This window comes from Bemisia tabaci, chromosome 8 (assembly GCF_918797505.1).
Source record: "Bemisia tabaci chromosome 8, PGI_BMITA_v3".
In the NCBI taxonomy this organism is placed as follows: domain Eukaryota; kingdom Metazoa; phylum Arthropoda; class Insecta; order Hemiptera; family Aleyrodidae; genus Bemisia; species Bemisia tabaci.
The window spans coordinates 11,982,947-12,003,333 of record NC_092800.1 but is presented as its reverse complement, the minus strand read 5'-3'; the positions used below and the strand labels follow the sequence as shown (position 1 = coordinate 12,003,333).

Sequence of the window (20,387 nt, the reverse complement as noted above, 5' to 3'; positions counted from 1 at the left end):
ATAAGTCGCTTCTCTGGATAACTGAGAGGCGATAAGAAAAATAAAGGTAATTTTCGAACTCGGCGGCTCAAAATACATCGAACTAATCCTTTCTTGTACCTGAGAAAAAATTCCCTTACATTCAGCAGGGGGTAACAGTCGCAAAAACACCAAAAAAGCCAATTTTCCCGAAAATTGGAGGGTGATGGACTGAAACGGCGCGAGGTTATATTCGGAATCAGCGCCTCAAAATTCGTAAGGGTCGGCTTGTCTCGTTCCGGAGACATTTTTGTTATTCTTGTTTGTGTCACTGCGTATTCAATCCTTATCGGGTTACCCTATGAAAAAAAGAGTAGAAGAGGAAAAAATATGTAAAACATATCAATCGCTTCGTGATAGAAACGTTTTGAGCACGTTTTGAGCCCTACCAGTCTATCGATTTTCAAAAGAAGTGTTTAACTGCAAAATAAAAATATGAATACAAATTAATAGCCTCGCGACAGGAACGTCTTGAGCCAAAAGGGATGCCAACAGCACGCAGTGTTCCCAAGCGGTCTCCCATCTAAGTACTAACTACGCCCGACGTTGCTTAACTTCGGTGATCGGACGAGAACCGGTGCTTTCAACGTGGTATGGCCGTTGGCGAAAGCCACCGCTGCTGGAACCGCAGATGAGCCCATCATTATACCCCCTTTCTCGTCATGCCCATATGATTGTTGAGGAGGAGGGGGGGAGGTGGTCGTAGGTTGGAGTGAAAAACACTTCTTTTAGAAATCGCTTGACGCGTAGGGCTCAAATCGTGCTACATGCAAAATAAACAGGAAGCATCGAATGCGTTTTTCTGAAATGATAGTTTCCGAAAGTGTCATTCTATAAATTTGAACGATTTGCAGGATTTCCTACGGACCTTAAAACATCTCTAAAAAAAAACCATATTTTTCGTGGTTTTTTTTTCAGTGCTTTTGGAAAATCCTCTTAATTTGGAGGGATTGAAAATTTTCTGTAGTGCTCATGGTCATAAACGGACTCAGCGCATCTGGTTTACCCATAAATAGTTTAGTTTAGGTGATGAGAAGGTGTTACGATTGATTTGAGAGCTATTTTCCGTCAAAAATGAGAAGTTTTTATAAACCCGGTAACTTAAGGCCCTGGATAGACGATCAAATTCCGAACCAATTCCGATCAAAGTAGACACGCTGATGACTGATGGTCACCATTTACCATCAAATTTTGACGGGCCGCACTTATTTGTTCAAAGTAAGATCAGAATGGAGTGCCACCATTCATCGTTTCCTGCCACAGGAAACATTTCTGCCAAGTTTTCATTTTAAAATGAAGCAAATTAATGTGTTTAACTCCCGACACTCCCGACACTTTGATGTACTTTGATCGGAATTGGTTGGGGAATTTGATCGTCTATCCAGGGCTTATATGTTGTTTTTCAAAATATGTTCTCCTTGCTTCCTTATCCCCCATCAATCAAAGCCTTAATTCAACGAGAATTTCGCATTCTCTATGCTTCGTCGTGAGGCTTTGATAATAATTTCATACCAGCACCACACAGCACACACTGTGTGAGAGAAGTGCCAGCATTGTTTGAACGGACAAATCTCCTTCGAAAACGGAGGCAGGCAAAAAAGCATACACTGAGTGCGAAGCACGAACATTCTTCAAGCGGACAAATCTCCTTCGAAAAGGGAGGCAGGCAAAAAAGCATACATTGTGTGTGCAAACATTCTTCGAGCGGACAAATCTCCTTCAAAAACGAAGGCAGGCAAGAAAGCATACACTTATCATTGAGGTATCAAAAGCAATGTGGATTTTTGAAGTTTTTATTCTTCGACTCTTCAATTTACTACAAACAACCGACTCCAGACGAAACACAGGTTTCAGTAATGAATGCCAGTTTTTTTGCATACCTACAACATTCATATGGACGAAATTCATTGTTGCCAAATTCCAAGATATCACCAACGCTCGAAAGGGTTGTGAGGGACGGAAAGTTACAAGCCCACTTGAGTGGGGCACGGATAGTAGGGGGCGCCATTGTTGCCAGACTGATAAAGCGCTATAAAATCAGCCTTTTTTACATTGAGTCTTTTGGATATTCTGCGAATCTGGCAACTCTGAGGTAGCCGGAGAAATGAAAAGAAAAGGCAAAAGATAAAAAATTGGCACGTTCCGGACATATAGAGCGGTTAACGACAGATCGATATTTATCGTGCCCTATTACTTCAACTCGGTTTGATTTCTTTTACAACCTAAATAACATTATCATCTCGGTAAATTATGGGACTCACCCCTCGATTTTATCGCACCTTGGCTACGTACAGACCCACTTGCCCCCTCCATCCCCCTCCCTCCTGAAGGGCTGAACAATACTGTCGCGTTAAGGAAGAACAACGTATGAGCCTTCAAACGTTGTCCAATCTCTATGATAATTCACAATTTTTCGTGAATACTTGTAAATATTTTTCATCCGTTTTTTCCAGAGAATTTTGTTCGTAATTTTATCTCGAGTGTAAGAATATTTCAAGGAATCATATTCATAACTTTCTTCAACATGAATATTTTCGGAGAGAAAATTTGACAACTTTGAGTGCTCATGCGGCGTTTTTCCTAAGCACGGCAGAACACCGGACCGCAAATAGAAGCTACGCATAGCACTGCCGTGCTAAGGAAAAACGTCGTATAAACATCCGAGAGTTGCCAAATTTTCCTCGTTGGAATGTTTCTTTTTAAGGAAAGTCATGAATTTTTTTCCAATAAATTTTCAAGAACTTTAGGTAAAATCGCGAACAAAATTATCTGAAAAATTGGAAAAAAATATTACAAATTTTCCCGGAAATTCGTGATTTACCGAAGGAAATTTGGCAACGCCTAAAGGTTCATACGGTGTTCTTAGCACGACAGAGTAGGTAGGGTAATCAAACCTTATGCAGTTGCGAAATTACCCAAAAAATTACTCGAGAAGACTTGAGTGTCCCCCCCCCCCCCCCAAAATTTCCCGGACTCTTTTTGGAGTTGAGGAGGTTCCTCGAAAACCACCTTTGAAGCTGATGGAGTCCTTTAGATTCCCCCGGTGGGGTGTCTCTCTGTGCCCATGAGACCCTCCTTGATGAAATTCCCTCCTACTGCCCCCCCCCCCTTCCCTGTAAAAAGTTGCATGTTTTTGTTACATGTTACCAACCAATGCTGCAAGCTGTTGGTATTCTTCTCTAAACACTAAATAATCATCCTCATTTTTTTTTCTGTTTCAGGTTCAGATCATGCTTGAAGATGGCTGACACGGGTATTTCGAGTCTGGTCGGTCAGCTGTTTTTCAATGTCGTCCAAAAGAGGTGTTTCGTGCTGAAAAAAGAAAAGGTTTGCGTCAAGCGAACCTGGTGGGGAAAATGCAGTCGTGTCGAGTACGTGAACCAAGCCATCGTCCGAAATAACTCCGTATTCTGAAAAGCCAAAAAGACGTTCTTCCTTACGAAATATTAATTTTATTAATTTATTGTATTTATTTTGTTAATAAATTCGCCCAAAGAGAGTGATTGTATATATTTTATTGCTAGATACCTGGTATCTATTGAAATATATGTATATGAAAACGTGTTAGTTTTGTATCATGTTCAGCTAATTGATCAAAATCGGAAAAATGCAAAAATGATTTTTTCCCCTTTTTTCCCTGAAATTAAAGAGAATTTATTGGATAGTTAAAACTGTTAATGGTTTGAGAAAAAATGTAGGCATCCCGCCAATGAGTGTCGTACAGAAAACGTGATGATTCAATTTTTTTAATCCAATCGATTTTTTTGCATTGTGCTTTCTTCTGAGCATCTCTGTGTGTCACCTGCATACCAAACACACTCACTTCCATTCAGCAAAAATTAATTACCTCTGTCAAAAGTATTCACCTGAAAGTGTTATTTTGTCGTGTGTAAGAATAACACACAAATAAAACCCGCGAACATTTTAGAAAAAAGATAAATAAAGAGAATTGGTACCAACACAATTACCTAAAGCAAAAACCACACATCAAGACCCATGGGACTTCTCAGGGTGGTTTCAATCCCTTTGTCAACCAGGCAACAGAAAAGCGAAAATATTAAAATTAAATTAAAATAAGTTTTGGATATTTTGTTATTTTATTTATTTATTTATGTATTTATTTTTTTTTAATTATCTGTTACTTATTGCTGACAGGATTGAAACTTCCTTGAGACATCATTGGCATTTTAGCGTGTATAATCAACTTTCGTCAGCGTTTGTTTTCATATGTATATTTGTCAACATAAGTTCTTAGTTATTAATTTCCAGAATCATAGTGGCATGTGCAATGTTAAATAGTTATGTGATGTGACTTTCTGTACATAATTATTCCTTGTAAATACCAGTACCTAGATGTGGCATGTAGTACTGATTTTTTTTATTTGCGGGGCTAAGTACCTGCAGTTGTATATTTATAAGATGAGTGTTTATACGCGGTCGTTGAAGTGGAATACATTTTGCAATAAGGAACCACTATCTCTGGCTGTCCCATAAAAGCACGTATAAGTATAGGGAAACCAATTGCATGTATGTTGTTTCTAAAATGGGTCAGAAATATAGTGGTTCCTTATTGCAAAATTTAATCCAAGTATGCCTGGCTATTGGTGGAACTATGACCTTTTCGGGGAGGGGGGGGGGGGGTGCAGAGTTTGACTGCTCTAAGCTTAAGAGTCTGAGCATTATTTCAGGCCAGAGCTAGATGGGCTGCTTGATTGCATTGTAACATTGCAAGGTTTTACTTAAAAGTGTATTTTATTTCCGATAGAACTGCTGCGAATTTCATTTTAATTTTTTTTTTTTGTTGTAAATTTTCTCTAGGATTTGGCGAAACTTCCTGGGACCTTTCAACACGGAGTATGCCCCTCCTCAATGGTTAAAGAGATAACGCGGCAGATATTGGAGTGAGATAGCCCCTCTTGCTCTGATCCTTTGAATTTCTCAATCCTTTTGTAGAATCAATTAATTTTCATTCCCAACACTCACCTTCTTGGTGTTTTGCACCGCTAGACTGCCATGCTAAGGAAAAACGTCGTATAAACATTCGGCTGTTGTCAAATTTCCCCTCATTTAACATTAATTTTCAAGGAATTTTATGAATATTTTCCTCTAAAATTTTCAGATATTGTAGATTAAATTGCAAATTTAACTTTCTAAAAAAATTGAGAGAAATAACTCCCCGAGGCTCCTTGAAAATGCGTATTTAATGACTCAAAATGTGGCAATATAGCTGAGTGCTCTCATGGCGTTTTTCCTTAGCACGGCAGTAGGGTTCACAGGTGAATTTTTTATGAAAAGCAATATGAATATATTTGTACCCTTAAACTTAACGGGTTTTTTTAAAATAATTTTTCAGAAATTCATCTTTCAGGCGAAACCTACTTTTTTATGAAGCTTTAATTTTTTCAGGGAATTTGAAATTATGAGTCAATATAGCTTTTCCTCACTCTACATACTTGAATGCTATGAAATTTTATGTAAAATATATTAATTTTCGAGTCAGAAGTTGCCAGTTACATTCATGTAGAGCATGAAATCAATAGTTATTATGTTTTCATCGATGGCTATGTGTCATTTTAAGTTATAATTGTGTCCTCTCAATCATAAATAAATTGATTTGACGTTAAATGATCCTATCTTTTTAATTCATCTTTCCCGTCTTCTCAGTACTAAAAGGTGCAACTCTGAGTCTTTGAATTTGAGAATCAAAAAAAGAAACAGAGAGAAAAAAAAGAAAAGAGAGAGAAAAAAAAGAAAAGAAATCCTTATAAATCGGAAAATATGCCAAAATTATTTTAACTTGTTTAAGAAAGTACCTATTTTAGAATGTTTTATTATAAATATTTTTTTCCACAATTCTTCGAAATCATTTCAAAATAAGACTGTGAATGAGTAACATTATCAAGACCTCCGTATATTCTCGCCAATGCATTTCTTGTCCAGAACAACTGAACATGTTTCGTAAGTTGGCATCGTTAGTTTCCTTATTATCATACCCTATGCCATAAAATCATGAGCAGCGCACAACGTCTGAGGAGCAAAGCGCCTCTAAGTGTTAGACTGCGAAGCGGTAAGGGGGCTGACCCCCTATATTTCAAATTTTTTCCTTTCATTACTCCGCGAGAAAATATTTTGAAAAAAGTTCGCAATATTTTAATATGATTTTTTCAATATTTCTGGTATACTGGAATAATAGTGATAGATTTTGGAATTTTAAATGTGCGAGTTGAAATTCAAGTTCCCCGTTAAAAAACGCCCTCCGGTACCGAGTTTCAGAAAAACCCATCGAACAGGAGCCGCGCATCGTAGGATCTAGTGGTAAACGGTACCTGTCAATTTACATACGTTAGTGCGCCTTCAATTTCGCTTGATACTGTGCAATACTTCCGAGACGGAATAGTTGCTCAGAGCGCCTGCAAGAGTATCGCCTCGACTTGGGGGAGGAAGATCATGAGTCACGATTTCCGCTGAGATTACACGCTTACGAGTGTGCTGGTAAACATTTTCTCATCACCGGCGCGGCGGTGAGGTAAAAAACATTTATTCCTCAATTTGCGACGTTGCAAGATTTTCGCTGCCTACTTTAAACTGATAAAGTGATATGAACACCTAAAAATACGCCGTGATGTGATGAAAAATTTTTATACTGTCTCATTCAAGTCAATTATTTGTATGCTTTCGTTGCACAGGAAAAAGAAATATACGAGTAGGAAAGTTCGGACGAACAATGCGGATCCGGAATATACAGCCCTCGAAATAAGTGGGCCCTTAAAAGTTGATAAAAAGCGCCAATCCAAACAAACTGACGATCAGCGTTATTACTATCTCGATTTTGCGCTTTTGCGGATATAATGTAGAGATTTTTAACTTTGATAATATTCTTCCAAATGATGAAACGAGAAAATAACAAAAAAAGGAATAAAAAAAGTAAATACATGAATAAATAAACAATCAGTTTCAACAACAAAAAACTGAGGAGCGTGGGCATTTCGGTCTTTAAATTAATCGAGAGTTCATTTTTTTTAAAACTGAACAGAAATAGAATAGAGATCTCGATACTCAGTTCGGATGATTTGGAAGGTACCAGTACGGCATTTCAGGCCATCACTCCCGCCATCGTGAATTTTGAAATTTTGAAAATGTCTCCAGAAATTCGAGTTTCTTGTGTAAAATTACCCTCTTATAGGTGCCGAGAAGCCGCATATCGTAGGATGTATAGGGCTCTGTATAGTGGTAAACTACATATACCAGTCCATTTGCGTACATTAGTGCGCCTTCAATTTCGTTTGACACTGTGCAATACTTCCGAGGCGGAATAGTTGCTCAGAGCGCCTTCACCTTTATCACCTCGACTTGATGACAGAAGATCTCGATTTACACACTTTGTCACCACCGTCGGTGCGGTAAAAACACTCATACGTCAATTTGCGACGTTGCAAGTTTTTCAATGCCTATTTCATGGGGGTAAACCATCGGTGAACACTTAAAACTTTGCCGTGATTTTTCCGAGATAAGACGAGAAGTATTCTTTACTGTTTCATTCAAGTCAATATAGTACTTTCATAAGTGGACATTGTAATATTCCTGCAAAAATTCATCTTTAGGTCCCTGTTTTTTTTTAAAATATTGGATTAAGTAAATATGTCATGCTGGACACCGATTCAAAGGTATACTCTGACTGAAGAGATATCGATTACGAGTCTACTGAATACTGAATAGCTGGAAAAATCCCTATACTGAATAACGACGTCTTGCGGATTTAGTAACACATTAGAGCTGGCCAATTTTTTTACGAATTCTCAGGTTCCTATATGGATCAACGGTGGCTCAAATCACGTTTTGAAGTAAAAAAAAATGACCCTCCGAACAGGGCTGGATTTACCTACTTGCCGCCCATGGGCCGCCTGTATTTTGCCGCCCCCTTCTCATTCGTTTTGAAACATCAGTAAAAACCATCAAGTGAACATGACGGAAGCGGAGGGGTGCATAAGATGAGTTTACTCGTGTTGGACAAATTTCTTTTGCGAAAGCCGTGTCAACACTACTAGCAAAAGTTCACGGACCTTTGCGCGAAAGTTACCTAAGTTCCGTAAACCTATTTCTGTGTGGACAAGGCCTTATATTTTTAAGAAATGAACGAAAAATTATGAAAGAACAAATATAAATTCGGTTTAATAATTTGAACCCTCTACGGCATGAATTAATTTTGGATCTCAGATTCTAGGGGACACTGATCTATTTTTTAGCTTGCATAAAAAAAAATAGAGTGTCAATGTTTTTTTTCAAAATTTTAAAGTTAAGGGAATCAATTTTTCAAAAAATGAAAAAACTAATGAAATTTTGCAAAATCATGGCACAGGGGAAAGACTTAATATTTAAAAACCTCGAAAATATGTTGTTGCGAATTCGTAGCGATATGCCATTGATGGTTAACTTCCGCCGCCGCAACGCGCTGACCGCGCCGACCGCTGCTGAGCGCACTGTGTTTGGCGCAATGCGTGAAGTATTTATGCAGTCTTGTAGGCGCTAATATGTGTTACATGCCGACCGCCGCTCCCGCGCCGAGGGCTTCTCCTTTTCATCTCAAGTCCTCGTCATCATTGCTCTCTGCGCTGCGCCGTTCCAGGCGTAATAGCGTGTTTGGTTTCTCCCTTAACTCGACTAATTAAAGGTGCTGTCTCTTGAATCACTGAAATACGACAAAATTAGAATTTACTATACCCTCAGGAAATGAGAGATTTTGTCCCCTTTTCTCTTTTGCTTTTTTTTTCTGAATCCAATTTTTTAAAACCCACATTAAAAAAAAATTGTAAGATTTGCCGCCCCCTATATTTGCCGCCATGGGCCGCGGCCCATGTGGCCACCCCCTAAATCTGGCCCTGCCTCCGAATAATTTTATGAAAAATAGCAGATTATTTATGATTTTCAAAGGAATCCGCACAAACGGTCTCTCGTAAACAATTAAATTGCAGTTAAATATGGCAATAGCTGATGTGGATTGGTTCCTTTCTGCTAAACCCGGTCCACTTGTCCCAAATAACCGCGCCTTACACAGGACAGGCCCGTCAATTTGAAAACCGCGCCATACATAGGTCAACGCTGCTCGGCGCAACCATCCGCGAAACACATCAATCACCGCTTAGGCCAAGTTCTTACGCTAGCTTTTGTAAACAGACGTTTCCTGACTTTTTTTCCGAATATTTTTCGGGACGATATATTTCCTGTGGAATAGTTATCCCCCCGTTGTGCTTCCTTTAGATATGGACTGCAATTATCCACAAATTTTCCTGTAAACCTTGCTGTGCAGTTTCGTCATCAGAAAGTTTTACCCACCTCTCAAAATGGACATGAGTCTGGATGATATTATCAAGAAGAAAAAGCCGTTTATCAAGAAAAAAGGGTTTGTGTTTTTATTTTTCTATTTGTTCAATCAATATTCATTATCAGGAAATCTTAATTATACTAGTGAAACTCTGCGTTATTACCATTTTGTCACTCGATGAGATGGTTGTTTGGCCCTCGCACATGTCCAAGGAGTGGACCCTGTGGTACTCCATGTTGGAGATACAACTTAATTTTCAATTCACTGAATGCTTGGTTAACTCAATCAAGTCATTAATTCAGATACGGATTTAAATGTTTCCTATAGAGATGTCGTTAGCTAAGTTGGCACTTGTTTACACTCCGTTTGCAAGTGACTGCAATTCAGTTGTTCAATTGATGCCACTAGTGGCGATGTCATCGTAGGGATTCTCCATTATATCAAATTGGATTCAAACATCAACACGGGTAACCTCTTTGCATGCTACCAATGCAAATCAATTGATGTATTTATTGCTCTTCCGCAACCCGGCACTTAAAGTGTCTTCAGGGATTGAGGGTTGACTACGCTCACAGGCTGCGGTCAATCCTCGATCGCTGTTGGACGATTGTATTGAGATCGCTTGCAAGGGGAATGTAAACAAGTCTCAACTTACCTGAAACCACCTCTAATTTATTCTAATTGGATCACATAACTTGACATGCTAGATTTTCCTTGTCTATATAAAAAAATTATTTAGCTGATTGCCGATGGTGCATTCTTCTGAATTTCCAAATCTTTTCCAATCTTAACAGTGTGCATCAGATTAGTCACACACTAAAATCTCTATGATCTACATTATACATTGATTTTTGGCCTTTCATTCATAAATTTGCAAGTTACCCGGCAATTTATACATTGCTCAAAAACACCAACCATTCGGCTCGGTGTGATTCCATGTCTAGACAGTTTACTTCAATAACAAACTTGGAGTGAAACACTGTCAGTGTCCATGTGTAGAGATGTCGTCAGATAAGTTGGTCAATGTTTATTTTCAGTTTGCAGGCATTTTCGCGTCACCACTGTCCACATAAAAACATCTAACTCCGGTAGAAGCAAGAACACAATAAGAACCTCCTAAGCTTAGATAGATTTTTTAATACCTTCAAACTTTGTCACACTCATTTTTAGCCACACAGAAAACACAACCACATAAAATTCATGGATCATAATTGATAAGTATTTTTTTTTACGATATGATCATGAGACAGATGTTTTTAAGGTGGATAGTAGCAAACGCCACTTCAGGCAGGGGCGTAAATTCGTCTTCGTCGCTTTCAAACCGAAAGTAAACAAACGCCAACTTATCTAACAACACCTCTTACAGAGACTACGCTTCATATCTCTGGGGAAACTAATTCTCTCACTAATCCATTGCTTAAGCCATTCTAACATTTTCGTGTTCTTTCTTCAGGCAACCTGTCCGGAAAGGAGCTCCAAAAGTTGGAAACAGAAAACCAGCAGGAAAACCTGCATTGGCAAAAAATGGAAAAATTAGCGATGCAAGACTGAAAATAGTGAAAAATCAAAGGCAGAAGTACCAAGATGCTCGCGACAAACTTGTAGAAATTAACAAGATGAAAGGAGACGCCAGGCAGAAAATCGAAAGACTTCGAGAACAGAAAATGGGCCAAAAGGTTAGTCCTTGAAATGTCTACTACTCTTTGAAACAACTTAGTGAACTATAAATTGAGATATGATAGATGCTCCGCAGCCTGTGACAAGATATACAATGATAAAACAAATTACACATCGAGTTACAAGGCTAATTTTCATAAATATTACCAAAACGTTTCGGCTGAAAACTCAGCCATCCTCAGTTGGGTAAAAAGTAAAAAAAAAAATTGTAAAAATCTAAAGCATAGTACTTGGCTGTACTTTTCAAAGCGATAACTTTTTAATTGTTCTCGCTTTGAAAGGTACAGCCAAGTACTACGTTTTAGATTTTTACAAATTTTTTTTTTTTTTTTTTTACTTCTTATCCAACTGAGGATAGCTGAGTTTTCAGCCGAAACGTTTTGGTAATATTTATGAAAATTAGTCTTGTTACCCGCTGTGTAATTTGCTTTATCATTGTAAACTTTAAATTATATATCATCAACTCTTCAATAATTAATGTTAAACCATTCATCATTACTGAGTGTTGATAAACTGGAAATATTTGTGCTCTAAATTCTTTTTTATTTAAATATTGAAATCCTGCCTTTTGTCATTGAAGCCAAAAAAATTGAATATCTACCATTTTTTACCAGGGCTCAAATTTATTATAGTATTATAGTATCTTGCATATAATAGGTTTATTCTATATAGGTATATATTCTGATGGCAAAACTAAGAATACTTTGATTTCAAGTGCGATGTCTCAATATCTCTATCCTAATTTTATCTTTTTGATGGGAAACAAGTCAAATGTCCTGCTTAGCATTGTTATTGAATATTCTTCAAAGATGAGGAAAATTGTAGGATTAATTTAGAAATTTAGTTGATGAGTTCTCCGAGTAAAAAGCGAACGCTGATACATGTCTCTAAATGTGTAGAAATTCCATTTGGCCGAATATTTCCAGCAATCCGAGTTTTCATATTTTTGACATTCCACAAGGCGTTTACCTAGTGGCTATCAAAAATCATGATTTCAACCCCTCAAGTTGCACTTAAGGCCTCAATCTACTCTTCAAAACAAAACTACCTATTTTGTCAAACCTGTGCTGTGTTTTTACCCGAACGCCGTAAACCCGTACAAAATTAAGAGCATTCTTATTACTATGCTAATATTTTGGTTCCCTCAATGATTATTCTTTATTTTTAATCTCAGACCACCACAGGATCAGGAAGAATCAACATTCAACGGAGTGCTGATGGGAGGCTTCGGCTCACAACCAAGAAACCTGTGGCGCAGCTGACCAAAGCAATGCAGCCAACTGCTAGGCCATCACAGATACTCAGAATGAGACAGCCAGTGTACAAGCCAGAACCTAGATTAGTAGAGGAAGGTATGTCATTTTCTGTTAATGGGGAACCCATGATAAGCAACAGGCAGGGCGTCTACAAGTCTGGAAATAGCACTGTTTTTTTTTTTTTAAAGGGCAGTCAGGATGTACTAAAAAAGTGTAGAAAGTTTGCAAGAAGGTCTGGAATTTTTTTTCATTTTTGTCGCAATTTGAGCGAGAAATTCAAATTTTTGAAATTTGTCGAATTTCGTCAATTGGAGGCACTGAATAAGTACTGAATTTTTCTGATGAGGAGGTACTGAAATTCTTGGGAATATACTAAAAAAGTACCGTAAAAGTACTGAATTTTGGCCAGTCTATTTTAGTAGACATTCTGAAGAGGCCTGTATTTTTGGTAGGCTGAGAGAGTTGCAACTTTCGAGTGATAGATTTAGCCGGTCATCATAGCGAAAAAAAAAAGAACAAATTAAAAATCATAATTCTCGACCCCTGTTCCCCTGCATGCTCTCTTCTGACCATAACTTGGACCACCATAACACCTAAATCTCTTAATGAAATCCAAGTTTTGAAGTTTGGACCATAGGTCTACCAGGAAGCCCATTTTTGCGGGATAACTCCTAGCAAGCTCCATCAGCAAAGAATCTATCTCGAAGAATTCAACATTCTCAAATACCCCAGAGTAAACCCTCACCACTCCTTTTTTCAGATTATGGACACATGCCCTCGTATGCTGGACCAGTGCGCAGGACCGTAGATAATCGGAATCTAGATTACGGATACTCCTTGTCTGAACCATCACGACAAAGTAGCTGGGCAGAACCTGCCTCCTCCATCATTTACCGGTCCCCTAATGAAGAGATAGTAAGTTTTTTTTTCTCTTTTTGTCCTTTTCCTTTCCTTCATCGGGTCTTTCAGAGGTGAATCACCCATTATTTAACTTCGGTTTAGTAAGTGAAGTGGCAGCTCAGATCAACTATCACGAAGGCAAATCAGTTGAGAAATGAGTTGTCTCTTCATGTCAAACTTGTTGGATCGATAGGGTTGCCAGTGGTTTGGAAAACAGGGAAAATCAAGGAATTTGTGACAACCGGGAGAAGTCAGGGGATTCACTCTAAAAGTGAGGGAATTTAATGTGTTAACGTTTTGTAGAAGTGAGAGTAATTTAACGGAAAAAAATCAGAGTGCAAGTTTTATTCGATTGTCAGGGAATCCAAAAATTTTGGAGTCAGGAAAATGAAAAAGTAATCAGGGGAAAGTTATGAAATTTGAAGATGAAGAAAGTATGGCAACCCTGGATCGATGATACAAAAAAGTTGAATTTGTTCAAAACTTTCAGATTGGTAACAAAAGTGATTTAAATGAGAGAGCTCCAACTATCTTGTTGGGTTGTAAAACAACCTAATGAAAAGGACCTTTGCTATAACCCACGGTCTCTGCCAGTAAAGGATTTTCGCAGGGATGCAGACAGCACCAAGGCCTCCGCAATTTTCTGCAGTGCACTAGCTCTTTGCGAAAAAGGTCAACACAATGCGCCGGTCAAAATTGTATTGAATGTTTAGAAAGCGCCCCAATAGCAATACAAATGTAAATGTTAAATATCAAGAAAAACAAATTTATAAAAAAACAGCAAAAATAAAACACAAGAAAATTTGAAAACCATCTAACAAATAAAATATCAGCCCTCACAATTTTTTGGGCACTTCCCCTCCTTGATCGCGACTGCGCAGTCGAGAAAATGGTGTACCCCTGGCTTTTTTGTGTTTTCTGAACTATTATTACTGTAGTGATTAATGTTTTCATTTTTTTCATTTAATCTTCTTTACAAAACTATCTGTTTGACTGATCAGGGTCAAGTGAGATGAATGATAAAATAAGAATTGAAATTTAGCAGATAACAACGTGTCACTTCTGAGGTGCTAAGTAAGGCTGGCTTCTCACTAGCTAAGACTATCATATTGGTGCTTTTCTGACATAAGGGTATATCTCTATTTTCACATGAGCCCCGTAAAGTATTGAGTTACGCTGAGAACAGAGCTCATTTGGAAATTGAGATACTCGCCAAGACAGAGGAGTGATGATATGTGCAGTGTAAAGTGGACCACTCAAAGCATATTAATTTGAAGATTTTTCCACTATCTGTGGATTTCAGTCCTAATTTTAGTGGCTCACTTGATATAGAATAGGCTAAAAAGTATTTCTAACCTATCGTTTGATCTTGTTTCCAGAAACAAATTCCAGCCATTATAACTCGGAGAAGTGAAATGTCATCTTGGCCGCGAGGTTATCAGGAGGTATCCCCAGTTACCCAAAGATCTGATCCGTACGGAACTAGGTAAAAAGTGAAACTCTTCTCGTGCTTTTCGGATCTTTATCTTGACCAAAGACATTGAATCACGTAGACCGTGCATCCTGTGTTACGGAAGGCGAGACAACTTTGAAAAATTCGCATGCGATGAGTGGTGGGCACCAACCCGCATCGATGAGTTCGTGTGTCCCAGTTGCGCACATCTGCGCATGCGCAGTAGCGGCTCCAGTGAATTTTCGTCTGATTGTGAGGCTTTTTCCCTCGGTTAATAATTAGTTTGGAAAAATGAAACAATGCTAATCGGGTGTAAAATTATGTGTTCTATAATTCTTCTTCCTAGGAATTTTGTCTAAAAATGGACTCAAAACGAGATATTTGTGCAAAACCAAGCGCGGGGATGAATTCTCCATTGCCTCTTCGAGAGCTTGGGACACACGCTCTCTCCCCTTCCCCGCCCGCCCATCATGGGACTCCGAGAGACTTGCCTCGCTCCGCCAGTACTAAACCGAGCCGAACGCCCGGTCTACGTGATTCAATGTCTTTGATCTTGACGCATCAAATCACTAGTGGCTCACTAACTGCTTCCTCAATTTTGTGTGTGTGTAAATCAAGCGAGAAGTAACCAAGTACCTTCCTATTTGAGATAGAATATAATAATTTTAAAACTCTCTTTACCAGGTGACCGTTTTCAGTGACCAAAATAAGGTCGCAGTGACTGGAATTTTGCCTGGCGCATTTTCATCATCATGCTTTGCTGTACAGGGTGATCCAAAAGTCTCACACCACCCTTATAACCTCTACCTCTAACCTCTTTTTTCCATCCCTTTCTTTCCCCAGTTCTAGTGATTTACAATTAACCAAACAAAATTTGCAGCTCTTAAATTCCTGAAAAGTTATCTATTTTTAAGTGCCTTTCCTCACAACTGAGTTAGGCTAGACAGACTGACGGAGTTGAACTATGAACAGAGGTAAACGATATTGTGCAATCTGCGTTGCCATAGAGTAGCTGCAGCATTTTGAAGGAGCATCTAACATGCCAGGTAAGCAAGCACACCGCGCAGGGGGCATTCCTTTGCCTTCTGCAACGCTCTGCTTCCCCTCTTGCGTCCCGATTATTGAAACTGTGTCAGTCCTATACGACAAGACATAACCCTGTCTAAACCATGAAATATATCGCAATTTAATGTTTTATAGGGCTGCTTTAAACTTTCAATAATTGGCCTGCAGCTGGGTCTTATGTTAAGGGTATAGTGTGATGCACCAACTGCTTACAGTGATGTACTTATTCAGAGATTTTATCCTGGTTAGTTTTACAAATTATAACACTGAATGTGCTGACTTTTTCGTCTTATTTTTTTTTATTTGATGGAAGCTCAACTTTGGTCAATGGGTGTTTGTCCCCATCATTTGATTAAATTTTTCCAAGTTTGCTTCGATTAATTTATTTTAAAATTTGTAGACTAAGGATGGACCAAGAAGCAGAGAATCTTCGAATCTCTAGTATTCATGCGCGGTTAGACAGACCAAGTTCATACCAGCGCCCACAGCTCCTGCCTTCACCCTCTGAAGAAGATGGTTATCGTATTATTGTTTCTAATCTACATCCTAGCGTGACATCCGTTGACATCAAAGTAAGTACCTCTGAAATGTTTCTATCCTAGTCCAGAATATTTTTGTCATTCAGCATCAAGCTGTAGTTTATTATTGGAGTACCTGTGTAGCGCGAGTATGCAAAGGTGTGAAACTCCGCAAATCCATCAGGCCTTCACCGGTGCCTCTGCGAAAAAAGTCAGGGCCCTGATAGACAGCCAATCTATACATTCAAATTATGTAGAATGATTAATCATTACAATTGTTTCGACACGCCGTTTGTAAAGCATGGATTTGCTTTAGTTTTTGCATGAATTCACTCATTTTTGCTGAAAAAAGCTCATTATTGAACAATCATCTTGGTTTGATATTGGAATCTGAAGATTAGTTGTGACATTCTCTGTGTTGGAAGTGTGGCAGTCCAATTGGGCGCTAAGCCCTCCATGAAATGATCTGTCCATACTCTTGCCATACAGGTTCTCCTAGTTACTACCTGAAAAATTACTGAACTATTGTAAGCTTAATTTTCTTGACTTAAATCAAAACATAATAGAGCTAATGGATCACTAGACAAGAAATGAGCTTAAGCATTCTCATATATGTTCTCTCTTCAAAATTTCACGTGCAACACAATTGTGCAATGAAAATTACCACAATTCAACTGTGTTTCGTCTCTATTCTAATTGTGAAAATCAATTCTCACACTTGATAACATTTTGTTTTTAGGAGTTATTTGAAGACGTCGGAGAACTTATAGCCTGGCGAGTTGTCAGAGCAGGAACCGCTGAGGTAGTTTACAAAAGGCACGATCAAGCTGCTAAAGCAGTCGAAGTTTACCACAACCGCCTTCTAGATGGACTTCCAATGAAGTGCATGATCGTCAATCCTTTGAAAACAAGGTATCAATTCTAAAAGCTTTCTCTTAAGATTATTTTAAATTATTTATCTGTGACATTCGCAGGGTTTCTATAACCAGGAAAACAGGGAAAATTGAGGGAATTCAATTTGGAGGGAAAACTCAGGGAATTTGACGTTAATTCTGGAAGTTAAAAGAACAAGAATTTTACTCAAAAGGGGTCTGTGAAAAGAGTCACTCAGAAAAAGAGTTTAAAACCAAAAGCTGCATGTATTTTTGTTTCAATTTTAAATTGCCAGCCACAGCCAATAGCAAATGCTAATTTCTTAGATAAATAACTTGATCAAAAATGTTTCATGACAGTTGTTTTCACGTCAAAGAATTACTATTTATCTGATTACACAAAGCAGTCAAAAATTTTCATGAAGTGACTGTGAAGTATACTTTTGAAAAGTGTATCCAGTTCAGCGAAATTCGGTAATCCCAATTTTTTGTAGAATAGCATTGTGTGGTAGTAAAGTTGGACAACATTTTTACAAGCAAAAGGCAGCTTTTTTAAGTTGTCAGGGACCATAGTCTCAGCAGAATGGTTGAGTTAAACCCATACAACATATGCATTTCAATAGCGAGCTATCCTCTGCAAACACTGCAGGGTAAGACAGGGTAAACACAGGAAATTTGGAAATTAAAAACAAGTATCAACCTGATTGGTTTCTGTATCAAGGTTTTTTCAGGTAAACTAACGCGCAGGGAATTTCCCATTTTGATCTCTACTTGAAGAATGTTACTAAGAATGTGTCTACTTGAAAAAAGTTACTCTTATTTAGGGTTTAGGAGTCACTCTTATAATTATATATTACGAGACCCTGGATTTCCCATGAAGCAGCGATCTTACGTACAGTCCCTGAATGTACAGTTGACAGTGTGCGCATGGGCAGCGAATGCCATTGATTGTACAATCGTACTGTATATGTGATAGCTGCTTAAGAGGTGGAGCTCAGTAAATTATTCAGAAACTCAACAAAGAGGAGTCTCAAGTTTCAATATCAAGCCGTGCTCTGTTTTCTAAGTATGACCTTAGTCATAATACACCTATTTTTATCGAAAAATATGTACCTCAACTTCAAAATTCAACCCAAATTGGATATCCGATCTAAATATGTCTTTCACTCCAATCGCTCTTTTCATTGTTTTTCCAGCAATGGCCGTCAGCAGAAATTGCTGCAAGCCGGTGGAATCAAAGCTTCTGTTCGACCTGATCTTGACGCCGTTCGAGATGCCTTGTTCGGATATCAAGCACTCTGCCCGAAGGAACCAGTTTTCAAAAGGCACAACTTTTGAATAGTGTAAATATCACTTTTGCTTCTGTCTTGAGGTGAAAATTTTACCTTTAACTGACCCTCAAATTTCCTTGACTCATTCTGAACTTAGTATGTGATGACAAAAAATTTCATTTTGACAACCAGATTCCAGCAGTAACTTTTATAAACTTTGTTATTGGAGCGTTTTGGGGGGATTTCTCATTTTTTACTGTGGCGCAAGTCATCTGGGTGGGCTGCTTTGGCTGTAAGAATTTTATCATCTTGCTTATGCCGATTATGTTCCCCCTCCAGTTAATTAATCATAAAAAAGGGCCATAAGGTTTTGAAATTTACTTCAGTTCGTTTTTTTTTTAGATTTTAAGAATATTCATAATTCCTTCAAGCCAATGTGAGTAGTGTTGGAAAAATGTATCATAATTTTGATACTCTTTCTCAAAACCCTTGTCAGGAAGTTCCTTGTTTTTCTATTCCTCCTTTTTTTTCTTTTTCTTTTTTTTTGGTAAATAATTCAATTGCATGAAGTGCACTGACATTGCACTCGAAGCATTACATTGTGCGTTATTTTTATCAATCATTGAATCAGGTATCCCCAATGATGTAAAATTCAGAAGTGAGGACCAAGAAAATTTGTTTGCAATCCATTGCTCCAGCAAATGGCAATGAGGGACTAGACAAGGTTTGAACCAGGAGAGAACGTCACATGTTTCCTCTTCAAAATCTTACGCAGAAAACAATCCACACAACAGGAAGTTCAGGAACCAACTTTTGAACGACGTATTAACAAGTATTTAGAACACAGATTAAATGGAAGTTAAATTTCATACAAATGACCTCATTTGTATTTTTGACATTTAAGTAATGTCAATTGTAAACACCTATATCTTGTTCAGGAGTTGATTTTTAGGCTTTCCGCCGTGTGGTTCGTTGTACTCTAAAAATTTTGAAAATGTAACATGTTACAAGATGCTTCAACTCATACCTTGTCTAGCTGGCCAACCCCTCAAAAAATTGTTTTGCTTTTACTATTATCACAGAATTCTCACCCATGGGAAATCAAGTCATAAAAGCAAATCATTCTGTCAGAATGATTGGCTGGTGAGGAAAATTTACTTGATATCTTGTTTGTTCTGATTAAAAGGTAGGGTAGCACCAATATTGCACTAAAGTATTAATTAGTTCAAAATATTCTAAATTAGTCAACTGCATCTGTAAGAGCAGAGCATAATATCCCTTCACATTTTATATTTTCAATTCAACCAGAACTACAATAAAGTATGAAGTAATACAATAACTTGTTTAATGCGTGTGTTGCACGCCAAGTGAATAGGCTCTATACAAGTAAATTCAGACGAAAATCACTTCTAAAAAGTAAAAAATCCACTCCTCAGCGCATAATCTGAACAGCTTGTAACTCGCTCTCTAAGTTGCCTGGGTCTACAGGCAGATTTTCGCAGTCCAGTTTAGGTCTGCACAGTTTAAGGAGTGAGTAAACTTAATTTGGTCAAACAAACAATTTCAAATACTTTTTCTAGTGGAAGATTTTAATAGTTTTCAAGATTTTGTTTCCTTCTTTTTATGTTTTTCAAACAAAGGTTTTAAATCAATCGAAATTCTATGCAAGGAAAGTTTTCAACAGTTCAAGAGATCATTCGTTTATTTAAGTCAGGTCTGCTTGCGTCTCTCGCTGTGCTAAAGTAATTACCCGCAGACGCGGTAAATTTGGAAAAACCTGTTACAGCCTGTCACAAATTGTACGCTAAGGAGTGGATTGCGCACTTTTATGATGTGTCCAAAACGATTTTCGTGCGATTTTACCTGTAGAGAGTTTATCACTTTCGATTGATTTGCTCGGTTGTATCTCTTGCGTGCAACAGCTCTATTGTAACATCGGTGTACTTGGTTTTAATTACCCGTCTTTGTAGTGGTGTTTTCAATACTGAACTGTAAATTTAAATAAATTATTCTTTCATATGTTTAACTGGAGCATTTT

At 38.0% G+C, this 20,387-nt stretch overlaps 2 protein-coding genes and 1 non-coding gene across 5 annotated transcripts in view; 2 read left to right on the top strand and 1 right to left on the bottom strand.

The window, feature by feature from the left end:
• The window catches only part of LOC109035133 (uncharacterized), a 291,482-nt gene extending 285,754 nt beyond the window's left edge, over window positions 1–5,728 (top strand). For 2 of the 3 annotated variants that reach the window (XM_072303117.1, XM_072303118.1), the window contains exon 6: window positions 3,240–5,728. In XM_072303117.1, coding sequence (XP_072159218.1) covers window positions 3,240–3,432 — 193 coding nt within the window. In that variant the 3' untranslated portion in view covers window positions 3,433–5,728. The remainder of the gene's footprint in view (window positions 1–3,239) is intronic. The other variant, XM_019048639.2, reaches the window with a different exon arrangement.
• On the bottom strand, window positions 505–623 carry LOC140225332 (5S ribosomal RNA). Its single transcript, XR_011900458.1, has one exon. It is a non-coding gene; the product is annotated as a 5S ribosomal RNA (ribosomal RNA).
• A 3,414-nt stretch (window positions 5,729–9,142) lies between the features above and the next one.
• LOC109033786 (uncharacterized) lies at window positions 9,143–20,375 on the top strand. The gene is made up of 8 exons (XM_019046567.2): window positions 9,143–9,415; window positions 10,791–11,013; window positions 12,189–12,366; window positions 13,031–13,185; window positions 14,550–14,656; window positions 16,089–16,260; window positions 16,946–17,118; window positions 18,275–20,375. The coding sequence occupies exons 1-8, from the start codon at window positions 9,357–9,359 to the stop codon at window positions 18,414–18,416; spliced, it is 1,209 nt and encodes a 402-aa protein (XP_018902112.1). The 5' UTR covers window positions 9,143–9,356; the 3' UTR covers window positions 18,417–20,375.
• Window positions 20,376–20,387: the final 12 nt, after the last annotated feature.

Bases quoted from the DNA above. Each gene is read 5' to 3' on its own strand.
- LOC109033786 (XM_019046567.2), top strand. From the start codon at position 9,357: ATGGACATGAGTCTGGATGATATTATCAAGAAGAAAAAGCCGTTTATC. The intron at 9,416-10,790 runs GTTTGTGTTTTT...TTCTTTCTTCAG, and splicing joins CCGTTTATCAAGAAAAAAGG to GCAACCTGTCCGGAAAGGAG. The intron at 12,367-13,030 runs GTATGTCATTTT...TCCTTTTTTCAG, and splicing joins ACCTAGATTAGTAGAGGAAG to ATTATGGACACATGCCCTCG.